Source organism: Vulpes vulpes, chromosome 12 (assembly GCF_048418805.1).
Source record: "Vulpes vulpes isolate BD-2025 chromosome 12, VulVul3, whole genome shotgun sequence".
NCBI lineage: Eukaryota > Metazoa > Chordata > Mammalia > Carnivora > Canidae > Vulpes > Vulpes vulpes.
This window is the reverse complement of record NC_132791.1, coordinates 162,576,991-162,598,229: the sequence shown is the minus strand read 5'-3', so window position 1 is coordinate 162,598,229 and position 21,239 is coordinate 162,576,991. Positions and strand designations below refer to the sequence as shown.

General features: G+C 54.6%; 1 protein-coding gene across 45 annotated transcripts in view; it reads right to left on the bottom strand.

The window, feature by feature from the left end:
- Nucleotides 1-21,239, bottom strand: part of CAMTA1 (calmodulin binding transcription activator 1) — an 845,853-nt gene that overhangs the window by 235,278 nt on the left and 589,336 nt on the right. For all 45 annotated transcript variants that reach the window (XR_011996026.1, XR_011996024.1, XR_011996025.1 and 42 more), the window contains one exon: nt 9,621-9,692. Coding sequence is in view for 31 of the 45 variants with exons in the window: in XM_072731150.1 (XP_072587251.1) it covers nt 9,621-9,692 (72 nt within the window). In the remaining 14 variants the exon portion in view is untranslated. The remainder of the gene's footprint in view (nt 1-9,620; nt 9,693-21,239) is intronic.

Genomic DNA, 21,239 nt, shown 5'->3' with positions numbered 1-21,239 from the left:
GGAGCAGGGATTGTTGGACTCGATAAATACAGATAGTAACCAAACTGTACGGCCCATTGTTCTCCCTTTCCATTAAAAGCAATTGCTTAGCCAAGCTGACAATACACACCGCGGAGGCATAACCCCCTCTGCAGACGGAAGGATTAAGAGCCTGACAAGTCCTGGATAATAAGACTAATTAATAATTTCCATCTCCAAGGAGCGATACCTCCTTCTTGCTCTGTCTTCCAGTCTGGTCCGGGCAACTCGGTTTTCAGAGGGCTGAAGGACAGAGGAGGCTTTGCAGGATGGACCAGGCTAGAGGGTGGCCCTTCCCAGCAGGGCAGGGCACCGAGGGGACATGGTGGGGGCGTGGGGTGAGCATCGCACAGATGGCTACAGTGTGGAGCTTCCCTTTCGCTAAGTGAGCACCAAGCTCTGGCCTGAGACCACAGGTGAATTAGCAAACAGGACCTGCTACCACACAAGCACGTGGGAGGGACCTAGAATTTTGCCACATGGAGCAGACCACCGGAACGACAGCCACCCACACCGTCCCCTAGAGCCAAAGCTGCCGGTTATAGTCATGGAGGGGTGATGAGCAGAGTCGCCACTGCCAAGCATGACATGAAGACCCACAAATAAGCCTTGGCTTATTTCATCCTCCCAGTGACCTCACGAGAGACATCCTTCATTCCTATTTCACAGACAGAGAAATAAGATTCAAAGATGGTCATTCACTTGGCCAGAGTTGGTGGCTAGGGAAGTGCAGAGCTGAATTTAAACTGAGCCCTGGAGGTCCCCGAAGGTAGCCACTGGGAGCTTTTCCTGGGGCTTCAAGGTCTTCCTGCTGAGCACCTTCCTGGTCCACGAACTGGGGGCAGAGGGTCCCACTCCCCCTCACCATCCCATGCCATCTCCTGCCAACATGGGCTCCAGCTGCCCAGGCAGCTGAGATTTGCAAGGCAAGGGCCCAGCAGCTAGGACCTGATTGCAGGTTGCTGTCCCAGCCCACAGAGAAGGGGATCAGAATGAGGGAATCTTCTGGAAAATACCCAGTGACTTTCCTTGGAGAGAATAATGGCTGCTTTGGGGAGATGGCCATATTTTTCTGGAGGCTTTAGGTGGGTACAGCAGAGGCCCTGGCATCATAAATTGCAATCAAGCAAAGATGTCTAAAAAGGAAATAATACCCGCTCTGCTGTGCAGCCTGGCAAAGATCCTGAAATCTTAATGGAATTGAGCAATTTTTTGCATAGCACCGTAAATTCCCAGTGTCTACCTTATCTTCTCGTCACGTTATTCAAGGCACATTAATGGAGAATGGAGTGGAAGCTGCTAGTTACAAGAGAAGCAGCACAAGGAGGCAGCTGAGGAATGAGCCCACGGATCCTGTGGTGTCGCCCGCAGCTGCCTTCTCCATACCTGCCCCTTCCCCGGCCGCAAAAGGCCTTCCCCGCTTGCTGCTCCTGTGCTGTGCTCCCCCGAGAAAGAGCCTGGGTCGCTTAGAAGTCGGGGCTTTGCTCCGTTCCCCTGTCCCACAGCATCCGCTTTGCTACCTTCTCTCCTGGGGCCGGGGAGGGGGGACTCCTGCCACCTGCAGTATGCCCTCACCTCTCCTCTCTTCCCCCTACGCCACCCCTGCTTCACGGGGCTCCCTCCACTCACCTCTCCTTCGGTGCCAACACCTCCTGGAGCCCCATCCTGTTACCCATAGACCCAGAGCTTCTTTCCAGGACTTGCCTGCTGCTACCATTAGCTACCAACACAACCGTTTGCTGGGAGCTCCTCTTTCTCGGCGGGGCCCCCCTAAGGCACTTTCCCTTCATACCCCAGCCACACTTCCATAGGGTGATGACAAAGTCCAGGCCTTACGGGCCTGCACAGGGCTGCCTGGCACCTGGGGCCTGGGAGCCCACTACCCACGATGGCTACTGTTCCTCTTACCGATGCCGATAATACCAATAACCTTCGTCAGCCTGGGGAGACTCCATGGCGGTACTGAACCTACAGCCTCCTGTGGTTTGGCCCCACCTCTCCTGCTCTCTTCCCCTGGGCCCAAGCAGAGATGAGGGGTCGGGGCTCTCCCACACTCCCTCCAGTACTTGACTGACACCAGGGCCTGAGACTCTTGTCCTGAGGACTTCTTGGACTGTGGGGCTGCAGCCTGTGGAGCTGGGACCCCCACATGGCCTTGCTAGCCCTACCTGTCCCTGTGCTCTGCGGCCCACGCCTGCCACATGTCAGAAAGGGCACGGAGGACCATCCCACCTACTTCTTCCATCCTGAGCACACCTCCTCCTCCTCCAGGAAGCTTCCCCTGACCACCCAGCCCACTTGATGTCTCTTTCTCTGGATTCATCTCACCAACCAGCTTCAGATGCCACCTACTGGGCCAGCCAGGTGCCCCTAGGCATGTAAATTCAGGGTTGAAAGTGACCTTGATGCCATGGGGTCCTTCAGCTGCCACTCCACACAGGAGTGCTCTCCAAATGCTGACTCTCTTCCCCTGTGTTGCTCAATCCCTGGTTTAAGGAACCTGGACTCAGCCCTGTCTGCCCGTCTTTGGGGGTTCTTTATTCTCCTGGAACCTCTGTTTCTCCATCTGTGAAAATCAGGGTGAATTCACCCTGCCTTGATTCCCCCAGGGCAGCTGTGAGAACCAAAAGACACTGGACTTAGAGTCCCCACCAAGTGCTGAGGGCCACCCGGGGCCTGGCTGTGGTATCTGTGGGTCATGTGCACTGTCAGGGGACCCTCTGCCTAGCCCAGCCCACTCCTAGCATCTTCCACGTTCTCCTCTCTCTGCAGCTGATGGGAGGACACCAGCGCTGTGCTGAGCTCCTGGCTTTCCAGACAGCATCTGTGCGATGAGCCCAGAGGGTGTGGCTTGCCTGGGCACCGTGTCCTCCCCACCAACTCAAGCCTGGGGGTCAGGGACCCACTCAGGCACCAACTCACTTCTCTTCCTTGAAGCATGTGGGTCAAAATGCCCCCCCTTCCCCCCCCACCCCCCCTGCCACGAGGACAGACAGCCAACCTACTGACACTGCCTCCTGTTGCTCTAAGTCCCATCAAAGCCACATGTCATGGCCAGGCCCACGAAATCTCAGTCTGGGTAACGCACGACATGTTCAAGGGACCACATGCAGAGCATGCTCCGGGACACTTTATTTCCCAGCCACTTCTATTCCACCCCAGTGACACATAAAAACGGTTACTGAGCAAGAAGACTTGAGTATTTTTTATGAAGCTATAATATCTTCCATTAGAAAACAGGATGAAAGAAAGAGAGGGTATGAAAAGAGGAAGGGAGGGAAAGAAGGAAGGAGAGAGGGAGGGGGGAGGGAGGGAGAGAGGAAGACCTCTGTTTTGCTGGATTGTCTCCTGTATCTTAGGGATGGCCCGCTGGTAGGGTCCATCTCACTCTGAGTGGAGATGTCCCCACCACTAGGATGAGCCTGAAGGCTGAGGGGTGAGTGTGGATACGCTCCTCTAGGTGCTTGGTTGGGGATTCTGGCCCCTTCTGTGACCAAGCTCACCTGCAGGGCACCCCTGAGGGCTGGGGATGTGGTCCCAGGTGGGGCCGCACTTCCAGAAAGAGTGAGTGGATGTCGGGCAGAGGGGTAGCTGGGTCACAAATTATTAAAAAATTGATCATTCCCCAGATGGATGTCAAGTCTTTTAGGGAAGGGCAAGGGACATTTACAGTGACAACAGTGCTACCACTTCGAGAATGCATCTCCCTCAGTGTCCTGCTGCAGAGGCGGGGGGCTCACAGGAGGAGAGACACTCTGGCTAGCCTCTCCTGCCCAGCTCATGCACTGGTCCCAGCTCCCTGCAGCCTCACTGCACAGGGAAGGAGGCGATGTGGGTTAGGGGGGACACAAAAGCTTTCTCAGGGGTATCGGGTTGCTAGCCTACAGGTCCAACCCAATGCCGAGGGCAGTGAGCTATGACCCATTGAGCACTTGCTGTGTGCCAGGAGCTGGCGACATGTGTAAGAGCACCATGTTACTGTCCCTGTTTACTGATGAGGAAACTGATGCAGAGAAATTAGGTGAACAGCCCAGAGGCAGCTAATAGGTGCCTCCCTGGGTGACCCAACCCCACTATTTTAGGGGGTTAAAATAAACACCATCCCAAACAGAGGGCCGATGGTGCTCATTCCCTCTACTCTGTGCAAAGTGGGTGCCCCAAAGGGCAGCCTTGGGGGCGATGTGCCGGGGACAGTAGCAGGTGTTCTGTGACCCTGCAGAATGCCTACCCCTGACCCGACCGTGCCATCACTTTGCCACTTTTGGGTAGCAGTGATCTCTGAGGACCCTTCCTGGGGAGCCAGAGGTAGTACAGAGAGAAATACATATGTATCAGGACACAGTGCACCCCCACAGGGGTGCCACAGCCTGATGCTGGTGAGGAGGCCTGTCTGCCCACAGCCTGCTCCCTCCCCTGCTGGCTGGGGCTGCCTGGGTCTCAGTGCACCCTCAGACCTGAAGGGCAAGTGGGGAGGCCCCAGTGGAAGGGAGGCAGGGCTCCCTCGGAATGTGCTGGGATCAAGGCCTGTGTCTGGTGGAGAAGCTGACATGGAGCTGTTCGTGGCGACGTCCCCAGAGCGGGAGCAAAGGTGCTTCTCTGGGGCCCTGTATGAGAATCTGCAGAGCCCTGGGTCAGCCTGGGGAGCTGCTGGCCCCTGCCTCTTCTTCACGGCTGCCATTTCAGCCTCCTCCTCCAGGCAGGAGAAATTGCAGGATGCAATGCCAGCTGTGGACTCACAAGCCAACAAAAGGATTTAGGGCTTCAGCTCGACCTCCAGGCCTGACCCACCAGGTGCAGAAACATGGTTCTCAGGGCACTCATGAGGGGAACCCAGAGCCCTGCCCAAGCAAGAATGTGGGTCTCCTTCTAGAAGACAGGAAGTCCTATCCTCCCTCCACCTCTGGGCTGGGAGCTTTAGTGGGGTGGCCTGGAGCTAGCACCCCATGAGCTGGTACCCCCACCCCCTGCACTCCTCCAGGCTGGCACCATGTGGGCCCCCATGCCACGGTACTAGGTGTAGACAGCTCCCCTGCACCTGCTACTATGGTGGGCGGGGTGGTGGTGGGCTGGGCTGGCTGAGCTCAGGAGTAGGCAGGAAGCAGAGAGCATGGGGTGACAGGCCCAGAGATGCTTCCTTTCTGGCCCTAAGACCCGGGACCAGGTGCCCAAAGCTGGCTGTCTGCAGCCCCTCCCTATAAGAAAGGTGACACTGGTGCCCCGGGGAGGCAGAGAGGGCAGCAAGGGGTGCCCTCTGTGGACTGGGTGACCATGGGACATCTGACAGTCTGGGCTTCTTCTGGGTGACTCCGGGTACATGGTAAGGATCTGGTGCTCTGGACAGGACTCGGTGCCTGTGGTGGCTGGCTATATGGTCACAGCTTCCGATGCAGGGTCGTCAGGGCAGAGCTAGAACCCAGCTCGTCCTTGGAATCCAAACACCCGCCATTCTCCAGTGATCTAGGAGCCCCCAGTCCTGGGGTCCCGCCGAAGCCTGGGTCCCGGCGCTTGCACAGCAGGGCTGTGAGCCCACAGGCCTCCATGGGTGCCACCGCGGTGGGCCAGGAAGGAGAACTCCTCGCTACCTCTGCCCCAGTGAGCCGGCCTCCGCAGCCTAACAGCCCCCCAAATGGCAGTGGCAGACACAGGGACACACCCCCTGCTTCACTCAAGCACAGAAAACATTCATTAAGCATTTTAGAGGACAGGGCACAAAGAAAAACACTCATTAGAAGCAGAAATAGTTTCCAAATGAGCCATACAGAATCTGCTGGAAAGTCTAGCCTGAAACAAGGGCCTGTTCTCCTTGAGGCTGTGGACAGGGGAAGAAATGGCCAAACGGATGGAATGTGGAGGCCCAGGAAGGGGATGCAGGGGGCGGCAGGAAGGCCCCACGTCCCAGCACTAGAAGATCCCAAACAGGAGAGGTTGTGGGCGGCAGGGATGGAGCCTGAGGCCCCGTGCACTGTCTGGCTCACCCTGGGAGCAGCCCAGCGGCAGGAGCGGCCCACCTCCTCTGGCGCCCAGCAAGGCTCAGGGCCTGGATGACTGCAGTGATCACTGTGTTCAGGCCGTTGGAGGCAGAGGCAAGGAATCAGGAGGCCTGCCCCCAGCTGGCCCTGTCGCTGACCAGCTGGGTGACCCTGGGTCTGGCCCTGTCCTCTCTGGGCCTCTGTGTCTATCTAGGAAATGCAGCAGCTGAGCTCAGGGAAGCCTAGGGGACCTGCCAGCTGTGACACATGGAAGCCCCAGTGTGCAAATGATGTGACAGATGAGGCAGGTGTCCCGGGCAGCGGTGGTGGCTCCTCGAGGCCCCAGAGCAAATCCCCCAGAGGCCCTGACCCAGCTGGGCAGATGACCTCGTGTGGTGCATGCCAGCCGCGACAATGACCTTATGAACCCTCCACTCTCAGGCAAGGCTCTGGTTCCTCACTTGTCTCCCTGCTCACATCTTAATAAAATATTTATTAGCAATGGACAGGGGGCAGGGTAGCTCCCTCCTCAGAAAACCAGGTCACTCAGACACTTTTAAGTGTTGTGTCAGCTCCTGTCCCCCTCCTCTCCCTGACCCCCTGCTTCTGGCAGCCGGCCCCAGGTCTGACACACGCTCCCACCCCCAGTCCTGAGGTGGCTGGCCCCTCCCTGGCCGGCTGGGACTCTGTGCTGGGCTCTGGAGGGACGGGGTTGGGGGGGGTGCGGGTTCCTCCCTCAGGGACCTCATGGTCTGGCTGCAGAAGAAAATCAAGTCTGCATGGGTGGAGGGCCCTGCTGCCCTAAGTGACCTTGCGATGAGTGGTACCAGTTTGGGATCCCAGAGGCCCCTGCTGGCTGCTGGGCTGGCACGACAGTGGTGGGGGGGGCGCCCCTTGAACAAACTCTCCTTTACCCAGAAGCTCGCTTTCCCTCGCTGTTCCCCCAAACCCCCTTCCTCTCAGGATAGCTCCCCGTGTGCCTCAACCCCTCTCACACCACTGCCATGAGGGGTGTGGTCAGCAGCTGGTGGCTTCAGGGGACCAGGCTGGCTTCCAGGGAGCCAAGGGCTCCTACCTCGAGGACCCACTGCCCTGATACCTTCACTCCCACCCAATCCTTTTTCCTGGTAATTGGTGTCAGAGACAAACTTGGGCCGATTTCCATCTGGGCCAGTGTCTCATAGCTTCTTTCCTATTTAATATCAGAGAAATTAAACCTGGCCACACCGTCATTATCCTGGTGTTGTAATTAGCACCGGAACAAATTGCCCTGAGCCGTGCCTGCTGCCGCAGTGTCTATCAAGCTCATGCGGAAGGGGCACCCCACTAATTGCTTTGGCCTTGGCTCCTTAACCTGCTACTGCCCAGCATGGACTGGGGAGCAGAAGCCCCCACCCCTGTGTGTATCCCTTCCGGTCACCTGCTCACAGAAACAAGGGCAATGCTCTAGAGTGACCACTCCCTGGGGCTGGAAAGAAAAAATAAGGGGGCCCAGATTTACCTTTAAGAAACCAACTAGTTCCTGTGATACTGGCCTTTGGGGACACGGGCTCCCCTGCCAGCTGGAAGTGACAAACCCAGATGAATATGCATCACCCCAGGTATGTCTCTAGCACATAGTGGCCAGGACTGAAGCACGGGGAGAGAGGCGGGCTGGGACCGAAGACACTCCCCTCCCACCCCGACCTCCGACCTCCGACTCCCCACCGCCTGACTTCTTCCCTGGCCCCAGAAACAAAATCTGAGTGGAATCCAGTTTGGACGGTAATGAGCTCACACCCCATGGCTGCCCGATGGTGTCTGATTCTAGGAAAGTAAATTTAGTGGAATGAAAAAGCCACAAGCACGTGATGGAATGAGAGGAGACAGGCGGAGGCGTGGGTGTGGGAGAGCAGGCCTGGAGGAGGGAGCACCCCTGAGGAGTGGAGAGTGGGCTGCAGGAGAGGCTGGCTGGCAGGAAGCTGGCTGGGGGCCCTGCTCCAACAGGGGGCAGTGGCGGCCAGGAATCCCGAGAGTGTGCCCAAGGGGTGTTTCAATAGGGCATCAGACTATAAAGAAAAAAAAGCCAAAACAGGCCCTGGTGCCTTTGGAGGAGCAGGAAGGAGGTGACCCGGGTGCAGGCTGCTCCGGGTGAAAATATTCCTCGGCAGGCAGTGTGTGACTCTGGGGACACAAGGACCTGCTCCAACTGCACCAGATCCCTGCTCTTGGGGTGGGAGGCCCACATTCTACTCCTGCAGCCAGGTAGAAGAGAAAACCTTTCGTGTTAACAAGACCAAAAGTATCAGCCCATGACCACGCGGGAGGCCCCTTTCACCAGAAAGCGAGGCTGAGCAATTAGGAGACGGTTCTTCTAGGCCAGCCTCCCAGGGAACTGACATCCCCGGAAGCTGACAACGGGGCAAGATGTCAGGGAAGCCGTGTCTTTGCAAATCAGCACATCCTCGGACAGTCTCAGGCGTCATCCACTAATGAACTTGCTGAACCACAAACAATTATTTCTGGAACTGAGGGGCAAGGGCAAAGCTTGGAGGCAGGGCCTGGGCAGGGCCTCCACATTCACACCAAGGTGGCTCTGGGCCCCGCAGATACCTTCCAGGCCACCTTCCCTGGGACCAGTGGCCCCTTTGCTCTCTCTGCTCCCTGAATGCATGCTGTGACCTTGGGCATTTTCCAATCTGTCAGACCCCTCCTAATTGCACTGCCAATTGCAAGCCAGGGAGAGCCTCTGGCCTCTGGGGCCTAGGGGTCAGCTAACTGGAACCACGGTGGATATGCAGAAAGTGGAACCACAGTGGGAAAGGGTAGAGGCAGTAGGAAGAAACTGGGGCAGCGGCGCCTGGCCCCCAGGGAGGTGGGGCCCACAGAGAGTGGCTACAGATCAGAGGACATGCTTTGCAAAGAACCCAGGTCCAGCCTGACCGATAGATCCCTCGGACCTTCCCACCCACAGGGCAGCACCCTCTCCTCAGCAGGGTGACCACCAGTGACCACCAACGGGGAAGAGGCTGGGCAGCCACGCTGCTGAGCCAGGCCCAACTCCACCAGGCTGTGCACCAGCACCACAGACTCTCATGGGGCAAGGGTAGCTGGGGGGCTCCTTCACCCCTTTCTCTGTGCCACTTCAGAGCAGACATCACAAATTGATTACTGGGCTCCTTCCCGCTGCGTCACGGGCTCCTCTTCTCCCAACAACATTCCAATCAATCCAACTGCCACCAGCATGCCTCTGAGAGCCGATTTTCTACAAGTGCCGACGACTAACTAACCCACAAGGGAAAACGAATGTGCAGCTTTCAGCCAACACACATTTTGCAATCAGGGGCAGGATGCTCAGCCTTCTTTCTGTCCTCATCAAGAGGAAACTGAGGCACCCTGGAAGCACCTGGTGGGGCTTGATTCTCCTGGGGCAGGAAGCACTAACCGCCCCACCAGGCCTCTCCCCTCCTTGGCACCTAACAGCCACCAGGCCAGCCACACGCCCGGCCTCAGCACCACACGCCAACGCCCCTAGCTCGCCAGGGAGCCTTGGCCCCGAGCTGCTGCACGCAGGAGCCCCACGCCCGCGCAGCTCCCTCCGCACACATTCCCCAGCACCGGAGACGGAAGAAGAATCCAGTCCCAGCCACCTACCTGAAGGAGCCAGTAGCACCTCCGGTGGAAGGTGGGGATGATGGAGGAATGGACATAGCAGCCGTACAAGCACTAGGGAGAGAGGAAAAACGAGAATTCAGTTGGAAAGAGGGAAGGAAGGGAGGAGGACGGCGCAACAGAGAAGGAGCCAGAAGGGGCCACGGACTCTGCCAGCACCCTGGGGCCTGAGGGCGGGCGCCTCTGGGCCTGGCTCCAGGGCTGGGACTGACGCCTGGGTCCGTATCTAAGAAGCAGAGTTGGGAAGCGCTAGTGTGCACACCCTGATGGACAGCTGGGGTGCTTTCCCCTTTGGGGGCCATGGAGGCATATGTGAACCCAGAAAAGCCAGGGACCAGGGGAACACACATACGTATACGTTTTGCCCATAATATTAGGGGCTCGGAGTTACCCTGAAGGTTCATCCACAGAGCCTAGGTTAAGACCTCTTGGTGCACAGGGAGGGACTGGAGGCGTAGGGAATTGATTCAAACACATGTACACACCGCCCATGCCAGACCTTTCCTGGTCAAGGGCATCGTGCCAGGCAGGCGAGGTGGCTCTGGCTGGTGGGACCTCTGAGGCTGGTGGGGGTGGGCTTCCTAGGACTCTGACCTCTAGAGGCTGAGAGGCCCCTCATGTACAACCCACGTGCAGGCTTTTATTTAGTTTTTCATTCATATTTTTTGTTTGTTCTAAGGTTCAAGCTGCATCTTTTGCAGATGGATTTGGTTTTGGAGAATCAGGTAGGTGTGTATGTGGGGGGGGGGGCAGTGGGGACTCAGGTGGGTGGAGCTGCCCGGTGTGTTGTGCACACAGCACTGGGCCCTGTGGGGCAGGCGTCAAGGTAGAGGTGGGATCAGGGATCAGTGAGAACAGTCCTCTCAAAACCCAACTCTGAGAGTCTCAGGGGGACAAGATTTTGCCTTTTCTTTTGTAGCCTCCAATTCTAAACCAGAAACTCTCTGTTTCCATCTCCTGCAGAGTTTCCCTGGCTTCCCAAAGCACATGTTCCAGAATTGGTGGGGCAGAGAGTGCAGGCAGGACCCCAGAACCTTGCAGGCCAAGGATGAGCACAGTCTCCCCTTGACCTCTCATTGCTCATTTGAACCTCACCATAGCCACCCCCTCCCAGCACCGGTGCTGCAGGGAGAAGTGGCCAGCAGCTCTGCATTTAAAGCACCCCCAAAAGACCAAGTACGATTTGCTTTTACTAGGAGTCCATCTGAGCCCTGCCTGTCTGATTAGCCGAGTTGAAGAGAAATCAGTCTGGACTATGGGATTCTGGCTGTAAGAAAATCAGATTTCCAATATGTTAGAACTTTTACAGATTGCTGTCAGCTGGGACTAAACCCTGTACAAACCAACCAAACAAAGCGGAAATTAATTTAAACGATTCCCTTGCAATTCTTGCCCACGAAATGTATTTATTATTAAGAAGGCAATATTCTTTCCTGAATTTTCTGGTTTTTAATACACTGTGTTTTTCTTTTCTCACTTTTATTTTTGATAACTCACTCCTTCTTGCAGAAAGAGATGCCTGTTTGGACGTTTCCTGTGACCGTTTGTTTGCCACGAATGAGCAACCCACCTGCAACTCTAATCAGCTCTTTTCCCTTGGAATTTGCATATCCTCATGGGCAGTTTCATTACTCTTACTCATGTAATGAGCCAAATGGAGAGAGACATAAATTGTTGAGAGAAGAACTCTCTCCCGTCTCTTTGAAATAAAAGGCTGCACATCTGCTTTTTCCCACTGTTCGTTCCTCTTGAGGGTTTGCAGACTTCCCCCCTTCACCTGTCTCCTTCTCTTCCCACTGCTTTTTCTCAAACTTGAAAAGAATGTGGCTGATGTGTAACTTCATTCCATTCCCCCCAGTTCACTGCTGAGCAGCCTGGGTTGGGCTGCGGCGTCTTTGAACCACACACGAGGGCTCTGTGGGAATTTACCCAACACCTACTGTGTGTCCCTTCTGAGAGTCCACAGGAAGGAGGAAGCATGCGCCCACCCTCCCCTGAGCCACCCCTGCATGTGTGGGCAACCTCACCTGCCCAGAATTGCCCAGAACCATCCAATAAGCAGGATGATGTTAAAAAGAAACATCGCCGTTTCTACATCAAGGCTCATGCATTTTAATCAGAGGAACACTCGGGGCCTCACTTAGAACCTAGTTACTCTATTTTTAGATATTACTCTAACCGCCCTGGTGATCTGATGGCTCTGGTCTCCACAGATGAGAAGCACAGTCTAGGAAGGCTGGAGAGAGGGAAAGCGGACTATGATGAGATGAGAGCGAACCATGTCAAATAGCATCCAGGGAGGGAGGGAAAGCCCCCCCAGAGAGCCCCAAGGACTTTAGGAGCCCAAGGGCATTGCCTCCTCCCCATGTCACCTTGTGCAGCACACAGGGTCACCACCCCCACGGTTCACTGCCCATCTCTACTCCCAGGACTGGGAGCCTCAGACCCTCTGAATGAAAATAACTAGCGACCATCCCACTGTCTCCACAGCCTGTCACAGGAAAGGACCCTAAGCCAATAAATGTTTCATTTTTGCTTGTGGTATTCCGAAGGCTCAGGTCTCTGAACCATGGACTAAAAAACCATCCTAGAAAAATGGCTCCACATTTAATGCTTAAAGGGCTAAGCTTCGGTTTCAAGGAACTCTGACTCATGTTGAGTAGCTGGCTTATTGTCCCTGTGGCAAAAGAAGTTTCCAGTAATTCACCCTTGGTGAGTTGAAGTCGGTAAAGACTCCAGCTTCTGGAGAAATGGGTCCTGCTTGGGGAAGGGGACCTGCTGGGATAGTCCTTGTCCTCCTAGGCTGTGAGAAGGGCACCTTCCTCCTCCTGTCTCCTAGGTGGCTGTGAGGGTCAAGAGGAGATGCCCAGGTGGGATGCTCTGGAAGTCCCAGAGGACAGTGGGAGAGGGGGTCAGATTTAAAGCAGGGAGGTCAGTTCAGGTCACTATAACTGTGGGGGCCACGGCCAGGAGCTTGACTTCATCCTGAGACATTATGAGCAGATCTGCCCTTCAGTAGCTCACTGTGGTATGGTGTGGCCAGGACACAGAGCTGAGGAAGGTGAGGGGCCCCAGGCCAGCCACGTGAGCTTGGAGACCCACTAGCACTGGATGGTGGTAGCAGTAGAATTTGGGTGTGGAGAAGCAGCCATGCTGGCCAGGTGTAAGGACGGTGCCTGGCTTTCTGGCTGTACAGACAGATGTGTGTGTGTGTGTGGGGGGAGGGGGTGGCGGGCAGGGGACAAGTGGTCCTATCCATGCTCCAGGACAGGAAACTCCAGGGCTACAGCAGCCTGGGGTTGGGGGGTGGGAGGGAAAGGCTGATTTCAGATTTCTGCTTGGTGAGGTTGAGGAGCTCGTGAGACATTCAAGTGAAGACACAGGGTAGAGCAGTATGCAGGGATTCAGTGCTCAGTCTGGGCTGGACACAGCAATCTGGGCATAGAGACAGCGTTGGAAGGCAACAGAGAAGCCCGGGAGTGGGTGTCGGTTCAGGCTGGCTTCTCCACTCTGGTGCCGGTGAGGCGTGAACTTGCCGACACTCGGCAGGTGACTGCCCTGGCTCGCCATGGGCCGGGCACCCTGGGCCTCTCCACTTTGGTTCATGGCACGCCCCCAGCCAGGCCCCCAGCCCTGACCTCAGACTCTCTTGCCAGGGCCCTTTGTCACCAGGTCTTCACTCTGCAGCTCTTCGTCCATGACAACGTCCTCACCAAGCCACTTGGGGATTAACTGCACACTATTTCGTGAGGCAACGTATTAAATCCGTTCTTTTACCTGCTCATCAAAAAAGCAATCAAGTTTGTCTGTAGTGATCTGTGTTTTACAAACTCCTGGTGCTTTTTTTTTTTTTTTAAATTTTTTTTTTTTTATTTATTTATGATAGTCATACAGAGAGAAAGAGAGAGGCAGAGACACAGGCGGAGGGAGAAGCAGGCTCCATGCGCCGGGAGCCCGACGTGGGATTCGATCCCGGGTCTCCAGGATCGCGCCCTGGGCCAAAGGCAGGCGCCAAACCGCTGCGCCACCCAGGGATCCCCTCCTGGTGCTTTTTGATCAGGCCTGGGGCTCCCCTTGGGGCTCTGTGGGTTGAGTTTTTCGCTTGGGGGCCGTGATGTGATTGGAGGGAGAGTCACTTCCTAAGGCTGGTGGACACAACTGCATGTGTGTGCGTGTGCAGGACAGCGTACTGTGAGCCCCTTGTTTATGCATGCACACAATGAAAGAAAAAGAGAAAGCAACTAGCTATTTATAGGAAAACTCGGGAGAACCTCACCCCTAGCTGGAAGCAACTTTCAAATTCGTTATATTTGCAGAATTAAGGCCTGACACCTTCCCTTAAACGTGACAGCTGAACAGGGAGGAATTTTTTCTTAAATACTCAAAATTGCTTTTATGACACAGTGGGGCTTTCCCCCCTCCTTTTTAATAAAAAGGAAAGATACATTTACAGGGAAACCAACAGTAAACAGGAGCTCCCTTTAATTCGAAACAAACACTTCCTATAAAGAAGGGGCACATTGGCTGCGAATCTTGTCCATTGGATTTCTCCCCAACAGACTCAGCTGCTGGGGGTCTCCCAGGTGCCAGACAGTCTGACAGCCTTCAACACCCAATGGTCTCAGTGGGCAAAAGAGGGTAACACCTCTGCGTGATGAGCAAGGCTTTACTGGTTGGGAGACTAGGACACCGTCAGGTGCTCCCCTCTTCTGTTCAGCTCTCAGTGGCTTCATGTGAGCAGCTGATTCTCCATCTCTCTCTCTCTCTCTCTCTCTCTCTCTCTTCTCCTCTCCTCTTTCCAGGGAAACCCCAACCCTTTGTCATCTCCTCCACTCTCTGCTGGGATTCCAGGACACGGATGCACTGTCCCCAGGCCAACCTTGTGGCTCCCATTCCTGTGCTTCTCCTCTTGTGGTCCCACTACCCGTGCAAACCTCACCCTGCCTGAGACATCTAGGTCCTCCCTCTCCAAGGAAGCCCCTCGGAAGCCCCTCCTGACCAGGCCAGTGGAAGGAATCCCTGGACAGGGACAGCCATGAGGATGTGGGTTTTGCCCCAGGTGTGATACACACTACCACTGTGGTCTTCAGTCCTGCTTCCTGTATTGCAGGGCTGGCACTTTTCGTAAAGGTCAGATAGTAAATATTCTTGGCCTGTGAGTAGATGGTCACTGCTACAACTGCTCAATCCTGCCTTCATAGGGCAAAAGTAGCTTTGGATAATAGGTACGCAAATGGGCATGACTGTGTCCCAACAAAACCTTATTTGTGGATATTATAATTCGAATTGTGCATAATTTCACATGTCATCAATATTATTCTTCTTTTGATTTCCCCCTCCCCAACCATTCTACAATGTAGAAACCATTCTTAGCTCAGGCTGAACAAAAATAGGTAGTAGGAAAAAAAAATAGGTAGTAGGTCCCATTTGGTCCATGGGCCATGGTTTGCTAACCCTTGAGCTACCAAATAGGGAAGAATGTGAATTGTATGGTCCTTTGTAAAATTCCCCACAGTGATTTCCACATAGCAGATGCTCAATACACTGTGCTTCATTTCCATGTGATGTGAATATGTAAGCATGGCAAAGAGGGAGCAGCAAAGACCTAAATGTGTGGAAGGTACAAATACACATGACACGGGAGACTACAGGATAGGTCACATCTCTCACCATCGTCCACGGCAGTTTTCACAGAACTTGGATGTCTTTCAAACTGGACTTAATTGTGTTTTTGTTTGTTTGTTTGTTTTCTGGGCCTGAGAATGTTGTGTATCACCCTAAATGCCTTATAGGAGATTAGCTGACACTCAGACATGGTGCTTGGATCAGAGGACTTCTTGGCATGTAGTAAGTGCCTATGAAAACATGGCTTCCTGTACCTGTCAAGCACCTTCTTATTAACTAAAGCAGAATTGAGTGAGAGAAATTACAGAAATCTGACTGCAGCTACCTCAGCATTGGGGACTTGGCCCTTCATCTCTGTGGCCTCAGCTGCCAATGGAATTTCTTCTCTGCAGGAAACATTTCATTCTGTTTCCTGAGGGCCTCCTTCCACAAGAGGCAGGGCAACCCCAAAGCCAAGTTTGGCTATTGACCTCCCTCTTTGGGAAAGTGTGAGCCCAGCATCTCACTGCATGGCTCCCCAGTATTGCTTGCCAGGCCTCTCCAGAGTGGCAGTACCCAACATGGCAGCCACAGACCATGTGTAGCTATTCAGATTCACATTCACATTCAGTAGAATGAAAAAAAAATTGAAACTTCACCTCCCCAGTCACTAGCCTCACTTCAAGTGCTCGACGGTCACATGCACACATAGTTAGTGGCTATGGTGTGGGATGGTGTGAAACAGTCTGTCATCGCAGGGAGCTCCATTGGACACCGCAACTCTAGAGAACAAGAGTGGAGATCCAGTGCAGAGATGTCTGGCTGAGACTCTTGGAGCCTGAGACCCCAATGGCTGGGATGTGGGGGATCCAGGGTTTGGAGGGAGATGGCACGTCGAGGTTGGGATTTTGGATATTGGCTCCACTTTGGGGAGCTGGAATGTCCACGGGTTGGTACATGTCATTCTACCTGGGCCAGCTTGAATCAGTCCACAAGTGTCTCCTAGAGCCCCTGTGCCGCAACAGAAAAACTTACTCCTAGCCTCTCGCCACCCAAAGCCTTCTCTGATGCAGGCATAATTCCTGCTGTGTCTTTAGACTAGGGTGTTTATGGCATATCGCCATTTATAATCCCAAGAGCTGGATTAGGCTTGTGTTGGCAGCCCCAAGTCCCCCCAGTGGCCTGGCCTGGTCTCCCCTCCCCCCCAGGTGTGTGCACAACAGCAATCTGAGTGAAAATAGATTTTTAGGTGCCTGGTTTACCTTGAATCTGATGTTCACATGACAAAGATGAATAGTTTTAAAAATGTGTCATGGTATAAAGGAGACAGAAGACAAAGAGGTGATAGAAGGGAAGGGGGAATCCACCCAGAAGATAACAATTTAATCCTGCTCTGAAGTGATGAAGGCATAAGGGGCCATTTGTTCAGAATATTCTGGGCTGAGGCAGGTGAGAGGCAGTGCCCGGGCAAATGGAGTGACAGGTAGACCCTCCAAGAAAGGGCACCCGGGGCCGGGCCGGGTCTTGGCTCGGTTGTAAGAGTGGGGCATGGAGCCGGATTCTCCTGAAAACAAGTTCTCACTTTGTGGACTCTTCTCTGTTGTGGCCTGTTCCCCAGCCCATGCTCCCCTGTGGGAGACAGGAGCAAACCAGCAAAAGCAGATAAAAACTGATGCTAAGTGCAAGATCCCCAAGACAGGGTGTGATGGAAGTCGGGGGAGGGAAGAGACTCTTTCTCATGCTGATGGTCAGCCAAGTTACCTAAGAGGAAGTGACATTTGTGATGAATCAGAAAGGGTGAGTAGCAGAAGGCTGGGGCATAATTGGTGGAAAAAGCCAGGGTAGGTGCACAAGAGCAATATCTTAAGTGGAGGGATAGATGGCCGAGTCTATGAGTTGCAGACTGTTCTGCTGTCTCCCCATGGGACCTGCGATGAACGGCGGGCAGATGGCCTTGCATGGACGCTAAGGCCTGGGATTCTTATGGCTCTGCCCTGCTGCACTGGTCCAGGCTCTGCATGCAGGCAGGTTTCCTGGAAGGACTGTGGGGAGCTCTGCAAATTCATGGAAGAAGGGCAGATGCAAGATTAGAACTTTGGATCTGGCCTTACCAGCTTTCCCTCCCTTCCTCTGTCTCCATCTCTCCTTGCTATTTGTCTTCCTGGTGCTTTCTTCTCTCTCACTGCAGCTGGGCAGGTAGCAAGAATCCCATCCTTCCAGTGTGACCCCAGAAGCACGAAAGTGTCTTGCCTGCCTGGGCCATGAGCTGGCCCTGGGACTCTCAGGGGAGCAGGGAGGCACCCGAGCAGGTGTAGGGCAGAACTGTAGCGCTCCCAGATGGGGGTAAACATGGTTCCTTTGCTGCTAAAGCTTTGACTTCCTGGGACAAGCAGGTGCTCTCCAAGGAGCAGGTAAAGGGAAAACCCTCCAGGACCTCCCAGATCTCCCCGGACCAGCAGCAGCTGCTGCAAGCTACATAGTCTGCTGCTCCCCTGGTGCCCTGAAAGCTGGAGCTGATCCCGGAAGGCACTACTAGAAGGTCTTGTGTGAGAGTGCTGGTGGGGGTGGGGTGGGGGGTGACACAGACTTTCTCCTGTCTCTCGTCTCTAGCTCTACATTGTCCAGCAGAGAGACATCCTGGGGAAGGCTGAGGCTGGGCAGGGTAGTGGTTTGTCCAAGGTCACACAGCTAAGAAGAGGCAGAGGGAGTCTCAGACCCATGCCTGCCTGACCCTGCCCAGTGGGCCAGCCCCTGCCAACTTCACTCAGGTGTCCATGCCAATGGCTGAGGGTCAGGCCTTCTGCTGGGCCTGCCTGCGTCAAAGACAAAGGGGTGAAGTCCCAGGCTGCTCCCAGGACTGTCCTCACTGAAGGATTTGGTTCGTATTAATCTAAGATTAGACCAATGATTCAATTCGCATGCTGCCTGCAAAAGCACTGGGCCTCAGAACTTGTTAAATAGTGAATTGCTTTAAAATTAGTTTGAGCTAAATGGATTGCAGTCTGATTTGGCCTCCGGGTTGGGTGACAGGAGAGATCTGGAATATTAGATCATCATTGACCCGGTCTCCATCTTGGCCTCTCTCCTAAGACAATCAGCAATGGCATCTCCCAGTATGCTGAGGCCCTGCCACAGCAGGGGACGGAGGTCAGAGAGCAAATTTTGTAAGGCAGGCGGCTCTCTGCCCCGTCCCCCCAAATGGGCAGTGTACAAGGGAGAGAGCCAGAAAAGGGGGGTGCCCGGCAGGCCTGGGGCATGTGTGCACCCCACCCCATCACCCTGCAGACAGTTCTGTGGACCCCCAGACCCTGGGACAGGAGTGTCCCTGGGTACCGGCATCAGCAGGAGCTTGGTGGAGAGGGTGCACAGGGGTAGCAGGACCTTAGACAAGCAGAGAGAGTCAAAGAAACCCTCTGGGTGGGGGACTCTAGGGAAGGGAGGAGGAGCCACTGTCCTCCGCACTCCCAGGCTTTGGGGCTCCTGGGTCTGGGTGAGGAGTAGAGAGAAATGCTGAGAGGTGCTCCAGGGGAATCATGGAGAGGGAGGCCTTACACTAAAGGCTCCCCAACATCTCCACAGAAACATCTAGATCATCTTTATAGCATCTTCAGGTGTCCAGTAAAGGGACCTGAAGGGGAACATGAGCAGCAGAGGTCAGGGGACAGTGTGAGCTCTGAGAAGCCCCTTCTAGGGGCGGGGGAGGGGACATCCTGCCCCAGGGCCACAGCAGAACTTCAGAGGCCACGGGGGCTTCGCCCTGGCAGCCCTGCACCTCCACTTGCCTCTGCTTGCTGAGCTGCCTCCCCAGGGACAGGCTGAGCATCTGCCGGACAGCACACCCGAGCAGGGCCGCGTCGGCCTAACCGCAGCGACATGAGTGAGAAGGGCAATAAAGATCAAATGAATTTTTAGATAAAAAGGCATAAAAATCATGTTTAAAGATATAAATAAAATCCTTGGAGCTTCAGCTTTATTGTTTTTTTGGGGGGTTCCAGGATTAATAAATTAGTGGATATAAAACGGAGTAATAGCTAAAAATTGATAATGAGGTAAATTTAGATTTAGGGAAGGAGGTGATCTGAGACATGGCTCTCCAGCAGAGAAGGGGGGCTGGCAGCTTAACCCGGGTCCTCCTGGCTGGCTTGAGGGCTCTGCTCTGGATTCCATGGCCAAGTCGAGGGGCTTCAGCTGGGGGTCCGGTCTAGACACCTGGTCGCCCTTACCTGCTCGCTTTCCTGCCCTTGGGACCTTCAGCCAGGTGGGTGTGGGCTCCTGTCCATCCCCTGCCCTCACCAAACAGCTGTGGGAACCAGCTGCTCTGGGGCATTCTCACGTCTCAGAAGGCCCTCTGAGCACCTGGCCCCCCACAGGCTGTCGAGGATGTCCCTTCCACCCTGCTCCCCCTCTCTGAGGAGTGTTAGGCAGCTCTGCCCCCCCACCCCCCGGGAACTGCCAGCAGGGAAACTATCCTCACTATGTCTATGTACAGACCCACATCCTCTGACTCAGCTCCCTGCCTACACTCACAGTCTTACTCTTTGAGCCTATTTCAATATATATATATATCTGGGTTGTTTCTACTTCAAATACTTCCTAAAAGTACTGGGCATAAATAATAAATAAATAAAGTGAAATTTCCTTTCTCTCATCAAAGCGTATCGCTGAGACCTCTTTCTTGGTGCCCTGCCAGTGGCTGGAACTGATCTAAAAAGTGGTTTATAGTGATCAGGGCCTCCCTCCCTTCCTCTTGTGCTAACGGCCATGGGGTCCCCTGTGGTGAACCAGGCACCCCTGTACTGAGGACTCTGAGGAGGAGAATGGACTCCCACAAGTAACTCTTGGTCTAGTGCCCCCCTTGCCAAAGGGCCAGCTTTGCACATTTCAGCCAATGCAAATGCTAATGGGGGACACTGAGCCTCTCTTGGGGGGGGGGGGCAGTCCTTGGTCCTTGGTGCTAGGGGTTTTCAGTATATGATCCAGGTGGCTGGCCCTTGTCCTTACTCATGATCCATCCCTTGGTCCCTGTTCCCAGAAGGTGCAGGGGCTTGATGGATGTGGAACACACCAGGACTCGGCTCTGAAAGCCCCCAGAGGCCTTTATAGGTGGCACGGAGGCCAAAGGTTGCCCAGAAACCAGCCCTTGCTCTACCACCTGCCCTGCTCAGTACTCTCGGGGCTGGAGCGCCCGGCTTTCCTGCTGTAATTATTGCTCTGCTCCCAGACCTGCTAGAACCCGGCTCTTGGCACCGCCCCACCCAGGTACCCATGACACCATCCAGATACCCACGGCGCTCGGCAACACACACGGCTGCGTGCAGCAAGGAGTCTAAGAAAGGGATTCTTGCTTACGACAGGCAATGGGTTTTGTTTATTAAGAAGGTGGAGGGAAATGCCAGGACCCAAGTCTGTGGCCATGTTAATGTGAGGCTGGGCTCCCTGCCAAGGCATTAAGTAGAATCGAATTCCTGAAACCAGCTTTAATCAGCAGATTTTTAAGGTTAGAATTACTCTCTCCTCTCGAAGCCTTGCCAAGGTTAATTTGGGCCTGAGCATGCAGAATTAATGGGCTGGACAGAGGGAATCGGCCTTTTCCCGATTTTTTCTCAAGTTCACAAAAACATCACTACAAAGTGGGGGGTGGCCGGGAAGAGCCCTCCCGCAAAGGGAGCACTCCTGGCTTCGGACGATTGATCTGGGGGCCTGTGTCAGAAACACACCCAAATGGGATTACACCAACCAGCCGGCTCCAGCCAGAGATGCCGGGATGGGAAGCAAGTCTGATTGTCCTGGGAACCTACGGGATGTACTGAGCAGGGTCTGAACCTGGTCCTAAGGACCCTTAGGGTCCCTCTAAGAGTCCTGAGCTGTGTCCCTTCCCCAAGAAACAAACATGCTGAAAAAGCGTGTGGACATCCCACCCTTGCCAGGCCCTACTCTCAGTGCCTCCAAGAATTTAAGCACATGGGATGCCCCAGGGCCCTGCTGGCACTCAGCTGC